Source organism: Dromaius novaehollandiae, chromosome 1, assembly GCF_036370855.1.
Source record: "Dromaius novaehollandiae isolate bDroNov1 chromosome 1, bDroNov1.hap1, whole genome shotgun sequence".
Lineage (NCBI taxonomy): Eukaryota > Metazoa > Chordata > Aves > Casuariiformes > Dromaiidae > Dromaius > Dromaius novaehollandiae.
The window spans coordinates 95724659-95743184 of record NC_088098.1 but is presented as its reverse complement, the minus strand read 5'-3'; the positions used below and the strand labels follow the sequence as shown (position 1 = coordinate 95743184).

At 38.0% G+C, this 18526-nt stretch overlaps 1 protein-coding gene across 50 annotated transcripts in view; it reads left to right on the top strand.

Annotated features, from left to right (window-relative positions):
• The first annotated feature begins 2571 nt into the window (after positions 1–2571).
• ABI3BP (ABI family member 3 binding protein) overlaps positions 2572–18526 on the top strand; it is a 180944-nt gene continuing 164989 nt past the window's right edge. For 49 of the 50 annotated variants that reach the window (XM_064521321.1, XM_064521286.1, XM_064521267.1 and 46 more), the window contains exon 1: positions 5790–6011. In XM_064521321.1, coding sequence (XP_064377391.1) covers positions 5933–6011 — 79 coding nt within the window. In that variant the 5' untranslated portion in view covers positions 5790–5932. Of the gene's footprint in view, positions 2712–5789; positions 6012–18526 lie in introns of those variants that run through there. The other variant, XM_064521187.1, reaches the window with a different exon arrangement.

Here is an 18526-nt window from a genome sequence, read left to right as displayed (position 1 = left end):
GTAGCATACATACAATATATTTTACAGAGTGTACATCTGTTTATTTAAAGTGCTTCATACAGAGTGTGACCAATTGGATGAGTAAATAACTGGTTGGATGATCGGGCTCAGAGGGCAGTAGTTAATGGATCATACTCTGCCTGGATGACAGTAACAGGTGGAGTACCACAGGGGTTTAATCTTACGACCTGTCATTTTAACATCTTTATCAATGACCTGGAGGAAGTGATGGAGTGCACTCTTGTCATGTTTGCAAGTTACACCAAATTGAGATGACCAGTTGCAGGGCTGCCATCCAGAGAAACCTAGGTAGGTTGGAGGGATGGGCCAACAGAAACCTAATGAAATTCAACAGGGACAACTACAGAGCCCTGCACCTAGGCAGGAATAACCCATTACAATGATACGATCTGGGGACTGACTGGCTGGGGAGAAGCTCTGCTGAAAGGGACCTGGCTATCTTGGTGGACAGCAAGTTGTGCAGGAGCCAGCAGTGAGCCCAGGTGACAAAGAAGGTCACCAGTGTCCTGGGCTGTATTAACAGGCATATAGCCAGTAGATTGAGGGAAGTGATTATTCCCCTCTACCCCGCACTTGTTAGACCAAATCAAGAATACTGTGTAGAGTAGTGTCCAGTTTGGGGCCCTCTGATACACGAAAGACATTGATAAACTGGAGTGAATCCAGTGGAGGTCCACCAGGATGGTTGAGAGCTGTAGCACTTGCCCTGTGAGGAGAAGGTGAGGGAACTCACGCTCAGCCTAGAGAAGATGCAGCTTCCGGGAGATGTAACAGCAGCCTCCCAGTACTTACAAGGAGCATACCAAGACAGGCTCTTCACAGTGGTGCATGGTGGGAGGAAGAGAGAAACTGGGCACAGGCTGAAACAAGGAAGGTTCAGACTGTATGCAAGGAAGAACTTTTTACTCGCGAGGATAGTCAGGCAGTGGAGCAGGTTGCCCAGAGAGGTTGTGCACTCTGTGCCTCTCTCTGTCCTGTCCTTGGAGTTTTCCAAGACCTGAATGGAGCAAGCCCTGAGCCAACCTGGTCCGCCTTTGTGGCTGTCCCTGCTTTGACTAGGGACCTCCTGAGGTCACTTCCAACCTTAGTAATGCTATAATCCAGTAGAATTTACTGCAGTAGAAGATTATGGTATGATAAGCCTTGCCAATGTAAGGACAAAGTTATGCCGTGCTGTACAATGGACTCTGTCTGAAGGAACTATGGTAATGAAGAGTATATAGCTGAATGGTAGGACTTACCAGGTGTTTTTTAAAAAGTGGCAATGCAGTCCATAATGCCAAACAAAACATGAAAAATGGCAGATTAAAATAGAATGTTGGAATGCTGAGAAATATTGTAAAAAGCAAAATAAGCCCAAAACAAAGCAATACAAAATAGGAAAATGAAAAGGGGTGTCAGCGGAAAACCTGGAATTTGCACTGTCTTAATATATTAAGTAATGATGTTGGGAGTAGTAGAAAGCTGCTGAAGGAAGTGTAGTAGATTATTTGAATAATAAAGGAAACAGTAAAATATGTTAATAACGTCACAGAGAAGTTAAATGCTTTTGTTACTTCCATGTCCTGCAAAACTTTGGTGTAATACACAGTCCATTAATAAAGATGAGTCACTGTCCGAGATTACAAGTGTCAAAAGAAGTGAGTGCTGGAAAAGTTTGATAAACTTTATGTAGCAAAAAGTCATGAGAACCAGCTGTTCCGTTCATCTCTTTTGGCTGATTCTCTTCCATTCACTTTGTCTCTGATCACACTAAGTTTGAGATCTGAATCTCAGCTTGGGATCAGGATACTAGAATGCTCTGACATTGTTATTTGCATGCTATCAAATGAGATACATCTTACCTTATTTTTGACTAATAGATTGACATGCCAGCCTGTATTTTTAATAGTGTGAGAGTTCAAATGCTTGCTTTTAAGAGTGGGAGAGTAGGAAAGAGGAAGTAATTGCAGACTCACAGAAGAGTAGGGTTAGGGTTTTCTTTTTTCTTTGTTTTCTTTTTAAAGCAACACATCTGAAAGAATGTTCCTTGGCATCTTTCTTTTCCTGAAGGCCTTTAGCAGATCCTGTGACAGATTTACAAGAAAAGGAGTCCAATAAGTGAGTCACACACAAGAGAATGAAAATTATAATTAACATCTATATAGCATATTTTATCCCAAAGGCACCACTCTGTTTAATAGACAGCATTGGTGAAGGGTACAGTACAAACCAGGAATGAAGAGAAAAAAGAGCAAGTATACTGCAAGTAAGTCCTTACTCTTAGAGGACTTAGCATGGCATTATTGTGCTTTATTCGAGGGAGATAAGATTTTGATTTTTAAGGTTGTGTTTTACAGACTCTCCCTGCTTTAAATTAGAGCAGTAAGAAGTTGAGTCAGCTAGGTTTGGCTTGTCAAAGTAATCGGGAATGATAGGTGAATCAGAACTGAGCCCAAATCTCAACAAGAATATATTTATATTTGGAAAAAAATGTAAAATTCTATCTCCTGCTCTTCTGTCTCTTCCCCCCTCCCCCTTTTTTTTTTCTTTTCCTGACCATACTCATGTTTTCACTGTACTTGCTGGTCTGGGAAATATCAAAATAGAACTAGAAAAACTTTGTTCTGCGCCCAGACTAGCTGTGATACCATCTTGTTGGAATCTCTGTCTTTGAGCATCTACCCCAGAGAGACTCAGTTGAAGCTGAGGTAAGCAAATAAACTTTTGAGTACTTGACTTTGTTACTTAAATGTTAATTTGGCACTCACGAGGAGGAGGGGGATCAGACTTTTTAACTTTTCCATTACTTTTCCTGACTAATTTTGATCTGTTAGAGACTTTTCCATAACTGTTTTTATCTCATTTTTCTTGTCTTTTGTACTAAAATACAATAATGCAAAACTGGTGTTAACTGACCCTTCCATGTTTAACCTTTTGCTTCTGATGTGCTCTCCGGAGTCAAAGGATGGGTAGTATAATTCAAGGTTTGTGTGGATGAGAGTAACCTGAGGAACTTCTAGGTTAGATAATTTCTGCTGTGAAGTGTGAGGTCCAGTTTTTATTTCTGTAAACTGAAAACAGATGCTGCCTCTGTTTAAATGGAGATTGTGGAGCAACCCTCCAACAAGAGGAGAAATCCGATACTTGAACAGAATTGCAGATATATCCAATAGCGCAGGCTAGGGATTGAAGTCTCAGGAACTCCCTTCTGTTCCTATGTTCGTTCTTGTCACTGCTGTAGTCAGTGCCCAGTAAACAGCAGAAAGATTTAGAAAAGAGGAAAGTGGAACTTGGTTTGAAAATTTTTTTTTCCTCATTTGTTTTTTCCAACAGAAATTCTCCCCAGAAGTCAGTCGTGTGAGGAAAATACATGAACAAAATCATGGAACATATGGATGATGCAGATGCAGGGAGCGTAATGGAAAAGTGTAAAGGAATGTCATATGCTGATTTTGGACTTCTGGCACATAGTTGACGGAAGTTTACACTCACATCTGCTTATCAAACTGTAGTTGCCTCTGCTGAAGCATATGCTTGATAAGACGGAAGGAAATGCACAATGATGTGGGTCTCAGAAATCTGGGCTGACCAGAGCTGTTTTCTGTGGAAGTGATCAGAGGGAAAGGGACCTGATTAGTCTACCAGGGTTTCAAGGGAGAAAGTTAAATGTTTGTATGGCATGCCCAACAGAGAAGAAAAGAAATGTTAGGATAATGAGGAAGAGGAAAGGAGGAACTAGCAGCAGAGAAGCAGACAAGTGGTTATGAAAGCAGGAATGGGAGCATGTCTATCTCTTTGAGGGGAGCTAAAACCTATTTTTTAGATAGCCAAGTAACTACCATGTTTCACTAAGGTTTTTCTGACTAGAAATTGGCCTTTTATGTTTTGTTGAAAGGTATCCTGTGATCTTTACATGGTGAATCATCTGTAAGACAAACCAATGCAGTGCATCTTTAAAGTAATATAAAGACAGCTGTTAGTTACTAAGCAGCAATCTTCTATTACTTCTCTTGAGAGATTACTCTATCAAATGGCTGGTTTCTTATTTTTAGTTTTGAAGAGGAAGAAATAGAATGTGCTTTGTGGAGAATTTTCCAAAATATGTATTTCCACATTACGTATTTTAACCAAAAAAGAAGAAAAACAGCACATTTGCTCTGTGTATCCAGTTTTCTGTCATTTGAAACTCATTTGCCAGCAGGTGTGGTCAGTGTTTTGGGAGACTCCTATACATCTCTATGGTCTTTTTAACACCTTTTTGTCCTATCCGAATTGTAGCTGCTGTATTTATCTGTTCTTAATATTCATAGGAAAAAACTCACTTTTAGAATCTGAATTCTCCCAATGATCCTTGAGTTGTTTGTGTTTGAGGCTTTTGATAAGGGTCTATGTATAATATTAGCTTCCAACTCATTATTCCCAAATTTGAGTTAGTGAATCAGGAAAAGTTTTCCTTTTGTCAGAATTAAAACAAGATCATGTGGTCAGACTCTAAAACATTATAGCTGTCCATACTGAGTTGAAAGAGCTTAAATTTCCTTGTTTTGTCTCTAGGACCATTACTATTAGCTTTTGTTTTGAAATTATTCTTTCTGAAATGTGGAATAGATGGGATCTTTTAAATATAGTACTGATGTGCCTTTTTAGAAATGCTCCCATATGCCATCATATTACCCTTTTGTTCTGAACTCCTTTGATATTTCTGTTCAGCCCAGGCACTAAGGTGGTGATTTTCTCTGCTTACTGAGTACTTTAATGTATGAGAGTAGCACTATCGGGAACAGGGAAGTAGGGGTGGGAACAGACCAAGCATACTGGAGAGCTTTACATATTGCAAGAGATGGATATCTATTTGTGGTATTTGTGGTTTGTTTTTTGGGAAGGGGGGGGGTGGGCTTGAGACAGTGAGTGAGAGAGAGAGAGAGAGAAATCACTACTTAATTTAATAGATTTAATCTCTTCTGAGATGTTTTCCAGATACTGAAACTAAATTCTTCCTTATTCAGTTCTTTTCCAGTTGTAACCTTTTTCTTCTTCTGCTTCACCCCTTCCTTCCCAGCATCTCTGTTGTGAGTAGGGCCAAATTCTGTGCTTAGTCAGATCACTGTAAATATTGAGTGAAACAGCTGACATAACTGTAAATGAAAAAGACATTCCATTAATGTAGCTGGCGAGAGGACATAGCCCAAGGAGGGAACTTTGTTGTCTCTTAGCTTTCACTGTGCGGTACGCCCATTGACTCAGCAGACTTGTATGAAAGGGGAAAATATAAAATACTTTTAAATGGTCAAAATCAAATAAACATGTGAAAAGTGACATTTATTTATTATAAACACAGATCTTTTACTGAGTAAATGTTTATCATACCAGTTACACCCATTTGGCAGAAATTATTTATTTTGCATGAAGGAAAGCAATATATAGCCCAGATAAAACTTAAACAAAATCTCAAGATTGCAGCGGTACTGAGTTCAATAAGGAAAACAAAATTTTCTGAGTAATATGAATATTAATTTTGCATTTTAAGTTCAGCTTCCATGAACAAAACAGTGAAATTGTCTCTCTGAACAGTTTTCAGTTCATAGAGGTTTTGATATGTTTCTAGTTTTATCTTCATGAAATGTAAGTGACCGTATAGGTTAATCTCTTATCCTGAGAGGTGGAAAGACGCTGTAACAAAACCCAGAAGATAGTTTTGGGGGGAGCCTGACTTTTATTTTATTTTTAATTTTTTTTTTGAGACTAATTCTCCTTTTCCAGTGAGAGTGGATGATGTCATCCTGTCTCCTCCCACTGTGTGAACTAAGCTTGTGTCAAAGTGTTGCTGCCTCTGTCACAGAAAGAACAGTTCACTTTTAACTGCAGCTGCAGTACCTTGTGTGATAACCTCTATCAGCATTATTCAAAGTGCGAGGTTGGGTTTGTAACCATGATATCAAGATTGGTCTTTCTCCTTTTCTGTGGACATATTGCACTAACCCTGGAAAATGCTGAGAAATTGCCAAGAGGCAAGTAGCTATGACAACTTTCTGGGTTTTTGTTTGTTTTTTTTTTTATTGTGGGGAATTTTTTTAATGCCTGTGTCTTGCTGTGGAAATTTGCTTTCAGCATGTTAGGGAAGATTAAAGATAATCGAAAATAAAAGAAGACCAGTCAATAGGGCAAAGTCCAGGTACAAGAGAATAACTTTAAAGCTCTTGAATAAAACAAACACAAATCTCTCTATTGTATCTTGTGATTTTAGTGAGAAGTACCATGAAAGAAAGTAACTGTATTTAATGATTTTTATCATGATTTGGACAGTATTGTGCATCATGATTTAGGCAGTAATGTTTGTGGTGTGAGATCTTAAGGAAAATGTGACTTAGATGCACCCTGTGTTGTTGGCAGAAGAGTTCAGTTTTGTCTTGAAAAAAGGTCTGTGCTTTCCATTTATATCCATCCTTAGTGTTATAATAGGAATTTACTTTTGCAAGTCAGCTTGCATGTATTTTGAGGGAGTTGGTCTTTTTTGTTTTTGTCTTTTTTTGAAGAGCAATTGCATTTAAGCCTTTGCATTCCACAAGAAAAAGGAAAAACCCAACCTTAAATCCTATGTGAATATTTGTTTAACTATTCTCTTCTACTGGAGTCTGAAAGTACAGCACATTTGCAAAGTTGGCAGGGATATTTTCTCTCCATTACTAACGTGACCCATGTAATATTGGCATTTTACTAGTCTTTTATTACTGCAGGAAGAACAGCTGTATTATTAAAATGAAAATAATGTCCCTAAATCTAGATCGTAAAGCACTTTGTAGTGCATTGGCATTAAAACGGCACTTTCACAACTGTTTCTGTACTGCATGTATTACTCTCACTTTGTAGAAGTGCTTGCCTTAGTCCACTCTGCTTTGTAATGCATTTTACATCTGCAGTCTGCTGCAACCAGTAACTTTTAGAAAGGAAGCTGTAATTTAGTTGCTTGTGGCAGTGTTCAGTAACAAAGCAGCAGGTTGAGGGCTTCCTAGACAATTCTATTTCATAGGTGGGGGGTGTAAAAAAGTTTTAGGGAGAAGAGGTAATTTTCATTCCCCCCCCCCCCCCGAAAGAGATGGTTTTTCTTGTGACGTTCCTTGTGAAAATGGCTTTTTTCCCCCTTTTTTTCTTTCTTTTTTTAAACTTATCCTCTGGAATTGAAAGGGGGTTATTGCCAATGTGCAGTTTTCTGGATACGGCTAACAGTGGAGCAATGTGTAGTCTATGAGCAACAGATATATAATTATTGTTCAGGTCAGATAGACGGTAAGATCTTAATTTTATCAAAAAGTCATCTGTAAGTAAACTATACTAGCAATTTTGTAGCAGATGATTACACTGAGCAGAGATGAACCCTGTACATATCCCCTATTTTGAGGGAAGGAACTTTATCATTGCTTGTCTTTTAAAATGGTTTCACTTAACTTTCTGTTCACTACCATGATGACTATAATTTTGTTTTTACTGTGAAGTTCTGACAAAGCTGCTGATCCATTGCAGTCAGTGGGAGATCAACTCTGGGATGCATTTCTTTGTGTCCTAAAATAACATTGCAGAAGTACATTAGTTTTGTTTGCCGAATGCATAAAGCTACAGGTGGTAACTTTGTTTCTTGTTGACAGACTAGCTTTTTAAAGATTGTTTCATTGCAGTGTTGAAACATCAGTCTAATTCTTTTCTTTGCAGCTGTCTCTCAGGTGATTATTTACATTGGACCGCATTGAAAAACAAGTGTATTAGTACCTAGCTATTCATCTGGAAATGTTCAGAGTTGTCTTTTTTATAACACTATCTTTTTTTTTCTGCAGGGAGTACAGATTTTTTTGCATAAGTTAAGAATATATTTTGATTTTTAAGTATTTTTAAAATGGGGATGTGTAGTGATACTATTTTATTAAGAGGGCTAGTCTGCCCTGTTGAGCAAGCTTAAATTCCAGCTAATGGCTGTGCTCTTCAAGTCACGAACTTCTTAAGTCAGGATCCAGAGTTATGTCTACTCAATAGGGAGCAGTGGAATCAATTTCATAACCTGAGAGAGAAGAATCTAGCCAACTTCGTTTTCTGGTGGTGCGATAAGCTGTATGAACAGTCTCTCGGTGTACATCTTTTCATTCTTACTACTGCTTTGGAATTCCGGTGCTCAAGTCTTCCCTCCAGGAGGTGGAACACAACTGATCCCTGGCCTCATGCAGTGGGATTTGCTTTCAGTGGTACAAGGTGGAAAGAAGATCGCGCCTCCTGCAGCTGCAAAGGGAACGCAGCCAATAAACCTCTTGGATGTCAATGACTTACAGAGCCATTGGAGAGCTTGTTGTGTACAAACACGCCGTTCAGGAGGCTGGAACACACATGGTTCCCTTTTCCAAGATATTTCTGTGCTTTCACCTCCACAAGTGTATGTTTGACTAGAATGACAAACAACATGTTAGTACTGTTCTAAAGAAAGTTGTCTTCATTATTAAATTCTTTCTTTAACTATTTTGACTTCAAAAGTTCAGGCAGTGTTGCAGGAGTAATTTGGGAATGCTGTATATGTGACATCCAGCTCATGGTGTCAAAATCACTGAAGCAGTTGATATTTCCAGTGGAAACTTATCTTATAGTAGCACTTCTGTACAGCTGATCTATACTTCTATATAGAGAATCTAGTTCTATGTATCCTGTTACAATACTCTTACCTACATAGAAAATAGGCCTCTACTTATCTCTTGTCCTAGTGTAGTGCCCTAAGCACAGGTGAACACCCTTCCTCTTGCAATTCTTTGTCGCCTTCACTATAGCAAATAGTAAGTGATTAGGTGTTTATAAGCTGTGTCATAATTCAGAATCTGCAGTAAGATTTTACAGGCAGAAGTAAAGGCAATGTAACTGGAAAGGGAAAGTTAGCGGGTATTATGTTTTGCTGTGAAGGCGGTGTTCTGGGTTTTTTTCTTTTCTTTTTTACAATTATGTTTGTATTCCATTCCTTCTATTTAAGGAATCAGTACTGAGAATATTCTGTGATCTGATTGTGTGAGGGGTCACAGGATAGCAGAGCAGGTGATGGTGCTATCAGTGGTCATCTTTTTTATTAATTTTTTAAGCCATTGTCCTTTCAACTGTGTCCAGCTTCTAAAATTTTGTTTCTGTTAGAAAGAAGAGAGACTGTGGCTTCCCACTTGTTTTCATCTGTTTGCCTATGCCGCTATGCCAGCGCCATCCAAAATCCAAAAAGGAATGCTTCAGTTCAACACCATCATACTTGAAATAATGTTATAGGAATGCTTCACAGGAGGAAATGATTGCAATGCATAGTTGTTGGAGTTAATAATTAGAGAAAGCATGATGAGTTATATGATTCTATTTAACAGAAACATTCCATCCTTGAAGAAGGCAATGTGGTCTCTTTAGATCAGAATAAAGTACAAGAAAACCCACTTGTTTTCAGAGGATGAGTTAATAAGTAGAGCATCCTAAATCTGAGAGGGAGATGACAAAGCAAACCCACAGAATCAAAAATAAACAAGTTACAGGACACAGTGCACAAGATTTTACTGTCTTGTAAACCGTATTTCACTGGCATCTTTACAGTTGGACCTGACCCAAATAGTTTTGAAGGCAACAGTTGTAGAACAAGTTCTTAGTGTTTAGTAAAACAGCATTTTTTGGTTTTGATTTTGCCAGTTGACTTTCCAGTTACAGCACAGATGTGCATAGATGCACTTTTTTCATCATAATCTCTGTTTCTGATAGCTTTTGTATATCTTCATGCTCTGTTTTCCTTTGTTAGAGCTGAAAAAAATTTTGGGTTGATCTCTCTTTTTTTTTAAGCGTACAGCTTTATAAATTTGTTAGTTAAACAAGAGCATGACTTTGGTTTTGCCATGTTTCTGACCTCAGGTTATTATCTGTGGTTTTCCTACTATTTGAATTAGTCATTGGGTAGACTGAAATTCAGGCCCATCCTTGTTTTGCTTTCAAGGATTCAGTCCCATCCTTGTTCTGCTTTCCAGGAAAGGCTCAGGGAACCTTAATTCACCTTCATTCTTGTTGTCACCATCTTAGAAAAGAAAATACAGCCTTGACATTACTGGACAATGTGAAAGGGCCTGATTTACACACTCTTGTAGGGAAAACCGGATCCAAAACTTTCATGTTTCTGTGGTTGTCAAATGTGAGGATGAGAGGGAAAAATTATAGTTTGACTGTAGTGGCAGATTATGTAGTGGTATTGCTTAAAAACAGAGATAACTCTAGGGTTTTTTTTCTTTTGTAAGTATATAGGTATGTTAGAAAACATGGTAGATAACTTCTAGTTAAGATTTGTATTTATGGTAATTATGACTGGCATCCCTTTGAGAGTGAATGCTGTAACACTTCCAAACTTACCATTGACATTTGTAAAAGGAATGGACTAATTTTTTTATTCATTGCTAAATTTGTTGGCCCTGCTAATATTTTTTAATGCTGCTTCTTAAGCAGAGGTTAAATTTGGCATGTGTTTTCACTTACTGGTGTCAAGCAGTTAAAACAATGTTGAGTTATTACAATGTATCGTAGTCACCGTACTACAACAGCCAAATGTTAATTCTGAAACTTTTGTGGGCCCCCTAAACAGCACCCCTCTTGTAGCTGTAGCATAGTGGAGCAGAAATTGTAAGCTGGGAAAGTCTCCTGAAAGTTGCTTGTTTGAGCAGATAATGAAGCCAGTATATCAAAATATCACCAAAAAAACAGTGAAATAAATACCATGTTGTTTATGTTACTTTCTCTGTCATTTACAAAACCTCTTTCTGGGGACTGTTTTTAAAAATACACAGATGCTTTAACCTTTACAAAATATAATCTAGTAAAGGAGAGTCAGTTTGGACTAAACTGTTCAGCTTAATTCTTTTTAATGTCAGGAAAGAGAAATGCAGAATGAACTTGTGTGAAATACTTCTCTTATGTTTAATGGCACAGAAATGGTGATAAGATCCTGTGAGAAATCCCAAAGGGTTCCTTTATCTGAGATAATTGAGTGGCTAATGTTTTCAGTCAGTAGATATGTTGTGGCAAATTTGGCTCCTCTGTAATTTTCTTTGCAGAAAATGAAAACAACCTGTAAGAATCCTGGCATTGTAACAATTCGTTTGATCAAAACTATCTTATCATACAGACAAGCGTGTCCTAGGATCACCTTATAACCTTATAACCAAAACCTGGCATTGAGCATCAAGGTCTCCAGGTTCAAGATAATCTGTAATACCACAATTCCATTTTTACTCTGGAACAAGCTGTGATCCTGCAGTATAATACATGTGAGTGGATTCTGTCAGGATCAAATGGCATAACATATGAATGCCTCTAAAATGATCTTAGTCCTGGGTAGTCTGTTTAACCCTCCATCTCTTCAGTTGAATTTTCACATTCCCGAGTATCTCTTTCTGAATATTATTTTTCAGTCCTCTTCCATGTCATCTTTTGTATCCAGTCATTCCAGCAGGAAAAGCTACATAAGTCACTTGAGGAGAGGGCCATATGCTAAATCCCACTGCTGCTAGTTGACGAAACCTACCGTATATGGATAGTATGGTCAGTCTGTATACCTGTTTACTGATGGTACTGTATATGTTCAGTGGGTCCGATGTTTCTTTGGATTACTTGGGTTTAGCAGGTGTGTACTACATAGTACATGTGCAAACATAAAGCCTTGTCTGCTCCAGGGGGGAAAAATGTCTAGCAGTAACCTGCCATAGTCAGAACTGTTCATACAGCTCCTAGTGGATTTCTTTTCCTTGGGGAAATTCAAGTGCAGACTTGAAAGTGGTGGTGAGCATGATAAATCCGTGGCTGTGGAATGTTCTCATCTACTGCCTTTTCCAGGAAATGGCTAGATATACACTCACTGGCATGGACTGCACAACAACAACACATGAAGCTCGGTGTGGAGAAAGGCGGGTGTTAAGAGTCCTGAAAAAGCAGTGGCCTAAAATAGGGTGTCAGTAGCAAAACAGTCCAGTCTGTAGTTTGTTCCCAAGAGAAACAGGGCAGCCCAAAGCAGATCAGGCACCACGTGAGTTTTCCTAACAGGCCTTAGTTCAAATGCCTTTACTTAGAAATTGGGCTTTCAACCATACAGACCAACATGTATGCAATGTGGATTTGCTTTATGAAACGTGGGTTCATCTTATTTTGCTGTGAGGGTAGTGTTCTTGAAATTGACTACTGGCAGTATCGTGAGTCAAATTTTTGTGTGAGCGAGACCTGGGACAACTTCCACAGCACTATAGTCCCTGAAAACATACCAATCACTTGCTGTTACACTTTGGCTAAATCAATGCTTAGCCTCTCCACTAGAGCAAACTAGTGTGAGGTGTGTCAAGGCGAACACAAAACAGGTCAAACAAATCAATTTTGGCATTTGATTTCAAAACATCAAATGAATTTCCACTGTTGATGCAGTTGTAATTGTAATATTGGTTGCCAGAATTACATGTGTTTGCACTCATTGCTTAAACAAAGCAACGTAATCAAAATTTGCAGATAACCAGGCTAGACTGCGTAGGGATGGTTGCAGTAAGAACATCAACCCTGAGTCTTCACCACTTCAGAGTTACTGAGTGAAGTGCTGCTGAGCAGTTGAGGCACTAGCTATTGGAAAGTTCTGGCTTTCCTGAGGGCAGGCAGGTAGAGGGTGCTTTTTTGTTAGAAGAAAGCCAGTCTTCTCCCAGCCCAGAGGGGAGCATTTGCTGCACTTGTTCAGAAGTTGGTAGAGCAAATCTTACCTCTGGTTTATAAAATACTGTAGAGTTGTTGCTGAGTTCTATCACTCCGTAATGATTTAATGTTATTTAGATAGTTTTCTGGGAGAAAAATAAGTGAGGCAACAGAATCCAGGGTTGTTTTTCTTATGTGTATCCACACTTTTTATGCAAATCCTGTTTAACTTGAGCAAAGGCATCAAGGCAGCAGGGCTCCATATGAAAAATTCTGCTTGAATAAAGCCCAACATAACAAAGCACCTAAACTTATGTGCGTCTTCCCTCCCCACTCCCTCTCACCCCCCATGGTGTGGTAACACTGGAGTGTTACTGACCATACTTAATAAAAGACCGTAATTCAGTGCTGTCAGTCAAACCTGAGACTCAATGTTTTGTGCAAACCATTATCTCAGTGTGGGAGGGAATTTCTTTTGCAGTGTTATTTCTGCCTTTCCATGTAGTTCTAAGTTTTTGCATTATTCTTGAAATCTGCTCGAGAAAAACATGATTCAGAAAAGCAACAAGAAGTTGTAATGTTCTTTCCTGTCACTAGGAGTTGTGGCATCAATTTAAGTGTCTGTAAATGGCAGCAGAGTGCCTGATATGAGTTTACATAATTAATACTTTAGGAATCTGGCCAAGTTTAGAGGACTAGCAGTGTAACTGGGAAAACATTGTTTTTGAATTTGCATAGGGAAAAATCTTTTCTCCTTTTGTCAGCTGCTTGCCTCTGCCTTATATGCATTATTCACATTAATTTTTCTTTCTATGATGTGAAAGTCTGGAACTGTTGTAGAGCACATAAAATTGTGGCTGGTTCAAAAATGCAAATATGTAAAACTGAAGTGTCCCAGAAGGTTGTTTTCTGACTTTGAGGTGAAAACATTTTCTGGCAGTTTTGATACCCTCATTACCACAGTTCAAGCCTACACATGAACAAGAAAAAATACGCATAGAAAAAAGTGCAAGACCTCAAACCTTATCTCTTCTTCTTCTTTTTTTAATCTGAATGTGTCTGTACAATGTGCACATGCATATATGCAAAATAAAGCAATAGGTGCAATAATCTGAGAGGTAATAAGAAATTTAGCTTTCAGATGCAAATGATAGGGAGAAAACTGTATTGTCTGATCTGGAAGATTTGGCAGAGTTCCATTGTCTCTGACTGACACAAACACTGAAGTGGCTGGATTAAATGGCAGGGTACAGTTTTTATTTATAACACCATGTGCTCAACCAGAGCTTGTGTTCACTACGCAGGGAAATGGCTCGGTTCAGGTTTGGGTATTATTAATTCTCTTCGTTAGGTGAAGGGACATTTGAGGTAGAAGGGAGGGATTTTCATGTTCAACTGGGATCTATAGGTCTCCTTCCTTTCTCGTAAAGCTTGTTAACAGATATTTACTGTTGTGAACATGACTGTGCAATTGTTCTATACTGATAGCTTATTATTTGCTACTTTAATGATGAGAATCAGTTCTTAGCTATACTGCAACAAAATTATGAACAGAAATGCTGCATTTGTTCAGCATCTCTTCCTGCCTTTTGTTTTAATTATGAGGAAGGCAAAATCTGACAATTCTAATAAAAATGTCTCCCTGATCCTGTGAGTTATTCAGTGCTCCTTAGTACATAATTAATCTATTGTGACTCACTTGTTGTAGTAGTATTCTACATTATTTGTTTGTCAAGTCTTCGTGTAAACATCCTAAATAAGATTTTATAGTATAGAAACTTTAATTAGGCAAACCTTTTGGCCTAAATAATTTGTTTTAACTTCTGGACACGTTCTGTTAGTCTTGCTCCCGTGAAAGATTCTCACTAACGCTGAACTTGCACATGACAAAAAGTCATGAGAATAATCGCTCTTTCTCCCTCCCTCTCTTTCTTCCCCTCACCCCATGTAAAGCTATTGTGGGATCTAGTTCTCTGTTGTGAAATTTATTGCAGCAAGAATTACTTATTTCAATCTTCCAGGCTTCTCTCCACCCCTCCGGTTTTAGGAGCATGCTCAAATAGCAGCTGGTAAAAGCATTGGTATGTTGTTACTGTACAATACTGAATTCTTAGAAAGCAAAGTTTGTAAATAACCAGTGTTTATTTTGTTCCCATTTTCACTCAGAAATATTCACAGTACTGTAAGCAGTGGAGAATGTGTGCTGTAAGCATAGTTATTTGGAGGGTCGTTCGTTGTAGAGCTGAGAGAAATTACAGATGCTCAGCCACACAACGGTAGTAGATACTCTTAATTGGGCCCTGCTTCAGTGTAGAAACCTCAGGCGTTGTGAATGTTATTTTCCCGTGATCTGGCTTTTTCTTGATGGGGGGGGGGGGGGGGGGCTGGGCATTCATTTGCACTGCTTTTGCAGTGTTAAATATTTGTCAGTTGTCAAATAAAAATTGCACAGAAGAGAGTACCTCATATTTTAAAACTTAAATGCTCTGAAGCCATGAAGCAATATGTATATTATATACCCTTAAGCCAGAGAACATTCCTTGGGAATTAATTTAAACTACTGCACAGTGAGTTACAAGATCAATGATGGGAGAGACATAAATTTATACATACCATAAATTCTCCACAAACAATTGGATACATGCCTGAGTGAACTACAACTAAAAATGCTAAGTCAATCATACACAGTGCAAGAATTCCATCTCATATTTGAGAGTTCAAGGAAATTAACATTTTGTAAGAATAGATTTAAGATAGAAAAAGAATTAAGCGCTACAACAAACTAGAATGTTTGAAAGTATTCAAAACGTAATTGGCTTATAGGAATCGTCCTCTTTGGGAGTGCTGTTATGATTAATAAAGACGTAAGTCTAAAGTTAAAATTTGCTGTTAAGACCATTATCAGGGAAGCTGAACTAAAGAATAGAAAAAAATACAGTTTTAAAAACTTCTAGTTACTTGGAGAATTACTTAAGGCTTCAAATATTCCCTGTTTGTATTTTGTGATGTGAACAAAGCAATGTGCTGTTAATGCCTGAAGACTAGAAAAGGTAATTGGACTGCCCTATTTTCATTGTTAACATTTGATTTTCCTTTCTTTTTTTTCCCCCAACCAAGTACCAGTGATAATAAACTGATGCCATATTCATGGCTTTGAGTTCTTGATTCAACATCTGCCCTGCAGATGATTTCTGTTGAACTGAACTAAAAGAATATATTCTTCCTACCTGGATGTGAAAACTGCAGCACTATGAGCAAATCACAAAAAACAGTAGCCTCAGCTCAAGAATGCAAAAAATTCGCTTCTGCTTTTCTTTCTTCCAAAATCAGACTAGATTGCCTGGCTGATGGGTCTGTGCATACGTGTGCAGTCCGCTATCCTGCCCCCAAAATAGCTTATACCTTCCTGTTGTGTAGTTCATAATTTTTTTTTAATTGACATTTTTCTGTCTCTCTGTAAAAGTTTGGAGGGAGAATTAAAAATAGTAAATATAGACTAAAAAAATTGGGTTAGAAATAGAGAATCTTCTTCACTGCTTCCGTGCATCTCTGTGGATAAAAAGTAATGTAGTGAAAAAGGAGCAGGTGCGATAATGGAAACAGAAGCTGGAAATACTGTGACAGAATGTGAACTATATTTTCTGCCATTTCCTTGGTGGGAAAGGAAATGAGTGGGAGAATAAGTGAAACACTTCCATGGTAGCAAACATAAGGAAAAAGTGTAGCATATTCGTGATTTATCTTAGTATTTGTCCCTTAATCTTACACATGGATTTTATTTTGTGTGTATCATATACTTACTATAAATATTAGTTTACTAGTATTTTCTCTAATCCACTGATATGTGACCGTTTACATAACTTCATATTTTGGTTTTCTTAAAAACAGTCAACAATGCCTCTGCTTCACAAGGTGTCTGTAGTGCTGAAAAGGAGAATTTCTGTGAAATTTTGGATTTCAGTATTGCTTTCTGAAATCATGAAATATTTCTGTTATTTGTGATCTCTATCTTCATTTTTTTAATCAAAAGCTTATTGGAAGTCTATTGCTTCTTTCTTTAGACACTTACTTGAACTATAGAAGCTTTCCTTTGATCTCTGCAAACTTAGAATGCAAAGCAATAAAGAAGAAGATAAAAGGGGTTACCTGTGATTTTATTAAACCTGTAAGTGCATTTGTAGGAAGCCAGGTCATCAGTCTTGGGATTCGTCACATCTGATGATGCAAGATGAGATATGTTTTTCCAGCTGGGAAAACTATATGCAGTTGGAATCAACACTTATAGGACTCAGCTGCATCCAACTAGTGTAATGGACATGTGTGAGAATGTGCAGTTTTGAGCCCGAGAGAGTAAGTGAAACCACTTTATTATGACTGCTCTGTTGGAAATACTGAGCAATTTTTTTGGTTGATGTCTAGAACTCTCTAAACTGAAAGAGAGTAAACAGTGATGGGCCTGAAATCAGGCATTGAACAGACCAAATTACAATTCTCAATTAAAGCATGATAGCATTTCATATTTGATTACTATTTTTGGTTACTGATAAAATTTGATTATTTCTGAGTTTAGCATGTGATATACAGCAACACCTAAGAAATTTTTTGTAGGCTTCAGATACTTAATTGCTTTATCAGCTGTCTGCCTCTGAAAAGTAGGGAACTCATTCCAAAGTTAAAACACAGAATGTTGCAAACACCATTGCCAAGTATATTTCCGAAGCTATTAATCCTTGCGCTATTTGAAAACCTGTTGGGTATTAGAAGATTTTGAGCCATGAGTTCAGATACTTTGTGTGATTGTGTGATGATTGCACTGTTGGAAGTGAGAAGCCACTGTGACTTCAGAAAACAGATGGTCCCATTGGGCTTTCATCTTTTCATGCATATTATTTTAAAGAGGCCTATTTCAGCTGTACACAGCATTATGTGGCATCTGTAAATATAGATTAAAACCTAGACTTTGTGTGCGTGTGTTTCTAAAAGTTTGCACACATTCCTGAATTCTTAAATGTCTTGTGCTGTCAGGGATCTTGTCCCTAGGGATGCAATCTCAGTGTGATAAGCAGATTACACTTTTCTATTTCTAGGTATTTCTACTAGAAAAAGATTGACATTACCTTCTGGTTGAAATGGTTGTTCTTGTTCACCCTTTTATTCATTCTTTTGAGAACCCATGCAAAAACCACAGACTGGACTGTCTTTCTGAAGGGTTATGTTCACTTATATGTATTTTAAAAGCTTTTAAGGGGGGAAAACATTCAAACTCAGTACTTTATCAGGATGCAACAATGTCTGCCTCACCTATTGCACTGTCATTCTGTAAAGATGTTTCAGGAATGTAGCTTGATGGCTGCCTATTTCTGAATGGGTGTCTCAATCTAGTTTGTCTCCTTTTGATTTTAAAAGCAGGTCATTCTGTACAACGCACCCTTTTTATTTACGCAAACCAAATTGTTTCCAAGTGTATACCAATCTTAAAACATTCTCCCCCACTGAAATGAATTTAGGAACTACCCTGGAAATTGCTCTAGAACAAGAAAGACTACCTATGTAGACTCTGGACTTTTAACTTTGACGACTATTCTTTGACCACAGAAGCCCAACCAGTTTTCCATACACGTTGTAGTCTACCCATCCAGTCCACATCTCTCCAGTTTGGCTGCCAGGACACTTCTAGAGATTGTGTCATAGCTTTGCTAATACTTTCATACTGGTATCAAATTTACTCTGCTAGCATATTTTGCAAATGCTGCAAGCTGTCCAAACACTGCTATCTTAAGTAGTTTTGCCCTTAAAAAATAACCATCTGAAAAAAATAAAATGATGT